Raw genomic sequence first — 8,054 nt, forward strand, 5'->3', positions numbered from 1 at the left:
AAAGTGGAGTCCTCTGGTGAAAGGAAGCGTTTTCCCCGTGTGGTCTGGGTCCCCTGGCTCCGGGTGCCTTTCTTTTGAATCAGATTCCCCCAGCGGCAGCAGGCCATCAGAGCCTGGGGAACACAGAGCAGTGGCCCTAGGAGTTGCACAACCTCACTACAAGAAAGCATTCCAGGCAGATGCGGTGGTCCAGCCTGGGACAGCAGAGCCTGGGAAGAGCTAGCCTTGCTCATCCCAAGGCAGGAAGCGGACCTTTTCCTGTGGGATCTGGAGGAATCCCATGGGGAGGCTGGGGTGGGTGCGTCCTGGATGGTGTGGACTTACACAGGGCCAAGGAGATTCCAGCCCACGGAGATGTGGGGCCATCCTCAGGAGGGAGTCAGCACCCATCCCAACCTCTCCCCACCCGGGCTGTGTGACCTCCACAAGTTGATTCCCCTCTCTGAGCATGGACAGCCTCATCTGTAGAATAACAGGGAGAATAATAGGATCAAGCCACCTCGGGGGATGTGATGTGATGTGGATGAACTGGGAGAAGCCCAGACATAGTGGTTATGGACCCAAGAAGCTCTGCCTTCAATTATTGATTTAAGTTCTGGTTTTGCCAAATTCATTCTGTCAAGCATTTGAAATATGAAGTTCCTAACATTTGACTGTTTTCAACTTACAAACATGACAATCTCATACACTTCAGTGAATAATCCTCTCCCTTAGTTTTTCCTTTTCTATAAAATGTGGATAATAATGGTCCCTCACTGGGTGGCAATGAGGGGCAAAGGCGGCCACCAGGCAGTAAAGCTCAATAGTCAGGGTTGAGGCTCTGGGACCAGGCAGAATTGGACTAGGTAAAGTTACACTCTCTTTGCCCCGGTTTCCTCATCTGTAAAATAGGCATAATAATGCGCTCACCTCACACGTTTATCAAGAGAATTTAATCAACTTGATACATAGAATGGACCTAGAACAGAATCTGACATTGCCAAACAGAATAAAATAATACAGGTAAGACCTGGCATAGAGTAAAGCCCAACCATAAAAACCGAATCAAAACAGCTTTTTTACCCTTTTGATGCCAGAGAAAGTTAAGCAGAGTCAGTTTCTGCATCCAAGGTTTTGACCAACCTCCAGTTGCAGATATTAACAAAAAAAGGAAATTGGGTCTGTAATGAGCATGAACAGACATTTTTCTTGATATCATTCCCTAAACAATAGAGTGTAACAACTATTTATAGACATGTTACATTGCATCAGGTCTTATAATCATTCCAGAGAAGATTTAAAGTAGATGGGGAATGTACCCAGGTTATGTGCAATCACTCCACTATTTTATACCAGGGACTTGAGGTCCTCAGATCTGGCATCTGAAAGCCTCCTGTCCTTACTTGACCTTCAGAGCAATTGCACGAGGAGACCATTATTAGCCACATTTTTCAGAGGACAAAACAGAATTTCGGGAGAGGAGTGTGGGTTGAAGCACATGAAACTGCCATTTCTGTAGGTTGAAAATTGGGTAATTCCTCAAGGATACCGAGGGACAGCTTTTTAAAATTTTTTTTAAAAACCACGTTTTTAAGAACACACATATGCGTGTAGAGATACCGGTGAGGCGTGGGCCTCTGGTTGTCCACCACCAAGCCTTGGGCCCTTCTGTGTCCAGGCAGGGTCCACAGTCCAGGGACCTGAGGGAAGGGCCACCTTGAGGCCACCATGGCTCTGTGTCTGGCACAGGCCTCTGCACCATCCCTCCTGGGGACCACAGAGCTAGGCCACAGAGCCCGTGGTGGATCCACATGGCTCAGGTAACTGGAGAGGCCCTTCAGAGGCCATGACCCTGGCCAGCCTCTGGCTACCTGGCCATCTCCACAGAGAGTTGATCTGCAGAAAGCCTTTTTCATTTCTTTGGTCTGACTTTTACCCCATTCTGCAGTGGGGGAAGGTGAGGCAGACTGAGCCCCCCTGAGTCACACGGAGGAGACATGTTCTGTAAGGTCCACCTTCCCTGTGGGCTCTGGAGGGCTGTCTTCTGTGTCCACGCAGAGTCCTCACCCTGCGCCGCTGCACCTACACTAGCTCCTGCCGATGACCTAGAACAGGTGCTGCGCTGGGGTCTCCAGCTGGACAGGGATGGGTCTTAGGGTCTCAATGGACCTATTCGGCCTCAACACCCCTCTAATCAATGATCCTACCCCACATGGAAGTCTTCAAACTATGAAGCGCTGTACAGAGGAGGGCTGGTTAATGGCAGCCCAGGTGGGCTTCTGGAGAAGTCCACAGTAGCCTTCATCTTCCGCAGGCAGGAGAAGGGCAGCTGCGGCCACCAGACGGGCCTGGGCAAGGACCAGGTGAAGGGACCAGGCCATGCCTGACGCACAATGGCTGTCCCACGGTGTGTGATGCAGGAGGACACTGAGGGCCCTGAGGGGTCCCTCCACCTTCCAGGGGCTAAAATATGCTGGAAGGACATGGCCACCAGATTCAGGGTGACGAGAAACAAACCGCCAAACTAAGGACCCTCAGCGTCCCTGGGACAGACACCAAGGGCTCAACCCCCAGCTCCCTGCCTATCCCCGTGTAACCTGCTGGGCTTCAGTCTCCTCATCTGGAGTATGGGGATCCTCCTGCCTTCCCAAGGCCCGGCATCTTGCATTCATGAGGACCTGCGCTGGTCACCTGGCTGGCCGTGGGGGAGTAGAAGCAGCAAGGGTGACTGAGTGGCGCCCACAATGGTGGACAATGGTGAGAACTAGAGTTTTGTGTTAGTTCACACACAGCACCTGGGGCAGACACAGTGCACACACACACAGCACCATTCACACACTCATTGGCATCCACAGATGTGTGCACACACAGCCACCTCACCCCCTCACACACACAGACACATAGACGCAGAAGCCAAAACACATTTCTCAAAATGATAATTGGCGTTCACGGTTGCGATGCATCCTGATATTTTCTGAAATGCAAGCTCATGGACCAAGGCCTATTGGCCAAATCTGGGAGGTTTTGCAAGCCCAGGAGCTGAGGCAGTGGAGTATGTGACACATCCTAAGGGACCCACAAAGCCCCAAATGTTTACTCCCTGGCTCTTAAAAAAAAAAAAAGTTTGCTGACCTACTGTACCCTCTCCTCTCCTCTCCTACCCTAGTCTAGACTATTCTGTTCTGTTTTCTCTGTTCCGTTCCATTCCACTTTGCTCAGAAGTACTGATTGCGACTAAGTTTATCTCCCTGACCCCTCGATGAGCTCAAACCTATTCGGATTAATGTGAACTTCGGTTTTTTCACCAGGCAGAAGATGGATGAATAAACTTTATCCAAGTGACACTTCAGCCAAGTGGTGTGTCCTCTTGGTGCCTCAGATTCCCCAGCTGAGCCCGGGACTGTGGCCAGCCTGCTTCTCTGGGCTATGTGGAGGAGAAACAGGGTCCTGCGGTGACGTTCTCAGTGACCCTGGAGCGCCATCTCTGCTGTCCTTTTCAGTGCCCTGCTCAGGGGAGGAGAGGCCCAATCAACAGTTCTTCATGATGAAAGTGGCAGATAGATCCACTCAAGCCTCCTTGTCTGGACTCTGGCCCCATCTGCAACGGGACCTCCACTTCCTCCAGCCACAGGGTCTCTTGGGCTCTTCCTACGTGGCTAGACTCTCCCCTTGTCCTGCAGGAGTCCCCCCACCCCATTGCCACCTCTACCTGACTAAATCATGGTCCCTCCACTGTCAGAGTCACCCCCCCCTTGCAGCCACTCTGTGACTGCCAGTCAGGGACAGGAGTCATTTCTATTTCCAGGCACAAGCCATGGAGCCTCCCAAGCCCTGGATCCATGGCCCAGCTCAGCTGCTGTGAGCTCCAGGGCAGGCCAGGGCCCCTCTCTGAGCCTCTCTTACGTCTGGGAAGTGGGTGTAACACCAGGCTGTGACCAAGTGTGGATTCACACTCAAGGAGCTCAGGAGTTGGACAGCTTCCATCCCTGGGAGAGGAGGTGCGCTCCCCAGGGCTCAGCAGCAGGAGGTAGAAGCAGCACCCCTTTTGCTTGGCTTCAGAGGGAGGGGGAGCTGGACGCTTGTGTGGAGTATCTGCTTTCCAGCTCTCAACTGGACCTATTTATAAAGAAACCCTGCCCTCAAGGGACAGGACGACCTGCCCAGCCCTTGCTGTCCAGGTGACCCCCTCCACTCGGCCCTGTATCGATCTGCGTTTCCCTTCTTCTCGCTGCTGATGTGCACCTGGACCTGGCTGGGTCTGGGTGTCAGCATCCAGGGGACACACCTCGTTCTGTGTGAGTCATGGCCAGGCCTGAAGACCTGTCCCCAGTCCTGCCTTTAGACACCTGCTTGCCCAGGTGTCGGCCCCTGCTCTGTGCACAGCTGACAGTGGGGACCGTCTGACCCTGCACACAGGTTCTGCACTGTGCACAGAAGTGTCACCTGCTGTCCACCTCTCAGGCCTCCAGGGCTCGTGATTTCACGGTACATGAAAAAGAAGCTCAGAGAGAATGAAGGTTTGTGTGACATCACAAAATGAGCCAGAGACACAGGTGACTCAACCCGTGTGAGAAGCCCCTCCGCCCAGCCATGTGCATTCCACTCTGCTGTCAGATGGGAAGTGGCCGAATCCTTGTCGAAGCCCCCCCCCCCCCCGTTGGGTGCCTTCTAGAACCTTCCCTCTGGGACGGTGCTAAATCTTCCCAACTGCCCAGAGGCAGGTACAGCGGCTCCCATTTCACAGATGGAGAGGTGTGTGGCCTCCCCAAGATCATAGGGCGAGGGCAGGAGGGGCTCAGGGTGTGAATCCTCATCTACCTGAATTCCAGGGCTCCTCCCTCTGCCCCTGTCTGCTTCCAGTCTAGAAGGATCTAAAAGTCGCCTGTGAACATGGGGACCTCTCGCCTGCAGGCCTGGGATGTTGGGGAAAGTTAGTCACAGTCTGGCTTCTCCTCATCACCTAAATTGAGCTCCAGATCTGTGGGGAGGGGATACAAACCAGAGCCCCTCACTTTGCCTGTTGCATGGCCAGGACACCCCGGCACGTTTCAAGAGAAACGTCCCCATCTGGTTCTTATTCATTTATACTTAATTAATCAAAATGTTTTGTAAGAGCCACTTGAGATCCAAGAACCTTTCTCAAGCCTTTTCTTTCACTCTTTTTTTGTCTTAGAAACAGAAAAATTGGGTTTCATCAAGGAACAGTGACGTGGGACCCGAGGAGGCTCGGGTCTGTGGGAGCCAGGCCCCAAGGGCGAAGGCTCAGACGGGGTGGCTGCGGGTCCTGCAAGCCCTTCCCCCCGACCTCTCGAATGAGGTCACCGACTGTGGCACTGCGGGGAGAGTGGGGAAGCGAGGGCAGGGCTGTCCCTGCATCCTGGCAGCCTTCAGAGCAGGCCTGGGTGTGTTCACCTTGGCGTCCCCGAGTTCTCCAGCACAGGGCCTGGCACAGAGGCTGCCCTGTCACACTTGCTGAATGAACGAGTGAATGAATGACTATGTACACTCACTGGTTTAGACTCACCCACCATCTTCCTGATGAGTCAAATACTTTTAAAAATTATATTATGATTATTATTAATACTGGAGATTGAACCCAGGGGCGCTTAACCACTCAGCCACATCCCAGGGCTCTTTTACACTTTATTTAGAGTCAGGGTCTCACTGAGTTGCTTAGGGCCTCACAGTTGCTGAGGCTGGCTTTGAACTCGCAATCCTCCTGCCTCAGCCTCCCGAGTTGCTGGGATTACAGGTGTGTGCCACTGCACCCGGCCTTAAAATTATTTTTATTCCCATTTTAAAGATGAGTCTGGGAGGAGAAAGCTTTTTTAATAAAAACAACAACAACAACATTTTTTTACAATTGAGAAAGTTCTTAGAGATCTCCTACAGGACCTTCAGGTGGGTAAACTGAGGTTCAGAGCAGCAAGGTGACCTCCCCATGGGTATGCAGCTGGGGACACGGGGATTTGAACCCAGGTTTCAGAGTCCATGGCTCTGAGTCACTGTCAAAGGCCATTCAAGAGGGATGCCACAGAAGCTCCCAAGTCTCCCCAGCTTGCCTGAGGCCACCCATCTCTTCACTCCCTGCCTGTCATCTCTGTGTATCCCCTGCTGTGCACCCCACCAGCTCTCCACAGCCCCCTCCTTCCTGCTGCATTCCAGGAGTTCCACAGCATGAGAAGCCCCCCAGGGCAAACTGTCTCCCCCTCTTCCCCAGCTCAGATCCAAGCTGGAGAGACAGAAAACACGCATCCCACCAGGTGTTGGGGAGCCTCGGGTCCCCTGCTTTATAAAACGAGATGACGCCTATGACACAGGATATAGTGGGGATTCCACGAAACAGAGCATGGAACACCCTCGGCACAGTGGCTGGCACTTGCCAGCTGATTCTCAGACAGGCACCCTGGGGCGCCAGGGCTCAGGTGTGACATTTGCTGCTCTGCTCTCCTCCGCTCTCCTCTGCTAATTGACTCTGCTGATTGTCACCCTGCAGGGGCAGCTTCACACCCACCTCCTCAAGATCTGACTGTAGTAGTGAGACATTTGGGATAAGACCCTGAGGTGACCCTGCACGTAGCCCCCCCCCCCACACACACACATTTAGAATCTGAACCTTGGTCCTTCTTCTTAGTGGCCCTGGGAGGAAGGATGGAAAGACTGAGGCTCTTGGAGGCACTGAATTCCTTCCAGGTCAATCCCAGAATAAGTGAACTTGAACTCAGGTCTCACATCTGGCTCAGCTCACCAGAGGAGGCCCACCCGGGATCACTGCCTTCTGGGAGGTTACCCCATGAGTCAAGGTGTGTGATGAGGCTGGGAGCGGGACATCTGGATTCTCAGACCAGGGCTCTAGATGTCACCTCCGGACTCGACGTGAATGCTTAGGATGGCTTCTCGACCACTGTCTCCTAGCCCCTGATCCCCCAGGCTGGCTCAGAGTTGCTACGGTAGGGGAGGGGCAGGGGTGACAGGGAGCAAGCCCTGCTGGTCTCTCTCCTCCTTGGAGAGCCATCAGGTCCAGCTTGCTCAATGGCTCTCTTACCAGGTGCCTGGTGCCTCACTCTCCCCATCTGTCAGTTGGGTCTGACGTTTTCCTAGAGGAGTGACTAGCCCAGAAACCAGGCATCAGGCAGAGGCCCCAAGGGACATCCCCGATCGCCCCGCAGCGCCTGCCCTGTCGCACCTCATACCTTGCTTCTTCCTTCGGTTCAGGGCGAGCATGTACACCGCGTGGGCGACGAGCAGCAGCAGGCAGAGTGGCGCCCGCATCTGTGCAGCCTGGTCCAGGCGGGCGCGGGNGCGCATCCGCTGGGCGCGGAGTCGCTCCTGTCGTCAGGGACCCGCTGTCCGCCCAGCGGCCGCCGCCAGGTGCGAGGGAGGCGTCGGCGCAGGCGGGCACTGGCCCCCGCGGGGAAGGAGCCGGCGCGCGGGGGCGGCGCGATCGCCCGCGGGGCCGGGCGCAGGGGGGTCGCCTGGCGGGTCCCTGAGCCTGGTCTGTCCTGCAACCCATCGCAGCTCCGGGTCCCCGCCCTCCCTCCACCCCATGCCCCCCGCTGTCCTCCGCACGTGGACGCAGCCCCGCGATCAGGAGCCCCCGACACGTGCCATGCGCACAAGCACCCGCAGGTACAGACGCACGGACCCGAGAGTCCCTCGGCCGCATCTTGACCCGCTCTTCGCCTGTGGCCTTCCTTCCTTTCCTCTTTCTGCATCTGCCTCCTGCCCCGAGGGCCACCCCTTCGCGTCCTCTGTTTTGCGTCCTGAGCCCCAACTCGGCCCCTTTCCCCCGACTCGGTCTTCGTGACTTCACTCTCGCCAGTGTGCGTGTCCCTTTCCGCCTCAGTCTCCCTGCCTTTACCTGGCGGGGCCCCTGGCTCTGCCTGAGTCCCATCCCTCTCCACCTCCCTGCCTGTTGGGTGGCCGTCTGCGCGGCGCCTACTGCCCAGCTCTCTCTTTCTTTCAAGAGGGTCCTGAGCCCCTTCTGGCCACTGACCCTGAGTGTTTCCTGCTGCAGCTGCCGGGAGCCTCCGCTTTTTGACTCAAAAGTGTCCAGCACCTCATAAATTCGCTTG

The 8,054-nt window shown here is 55.1% G+C and overlaps 1 protein-coding gene across 1 annotated transcript in view; it reads right to left on the bottom strand.

Moving 5' to 3' along the window:
- The window catches only part of Rspo4 (R-spondin 4), a 29,664-nt gene extending 22,390 nt beyond the window's left edge, over nt 1–7,274 (bottom strand). Inside the window, exon 1 of the mRNA XM_015486284.2 lies at nt 7,173–7,274. Coding sequence (XP_015341770.2) covers nt 7,173–7,251 — 79 coding nt within the window. The 5' untranslated portion in view covers nt 7,252–7,274. The remainder of the gene's footprint in view (nt 1–7,172) is intronic.
- Between the last annotated feature and the right edge of the window lie 780 nt (nt 7,275–8,054).

This window comes from Marmota marmota, unplaced genomic scaffold, assembly GCF_001458135.2.
Source record: "Marmota marmota marmota unplaced genomic scaffold, marMar, whole genome shotgun sequence".
In the NCBI taxonomy this organism is placed as follows: domain Eukaryota; kingdom Metazoa; phylum Chordata; class Mammalia; order Rodentia; family Sciuridae; genus Marmota; species Marmota marmota.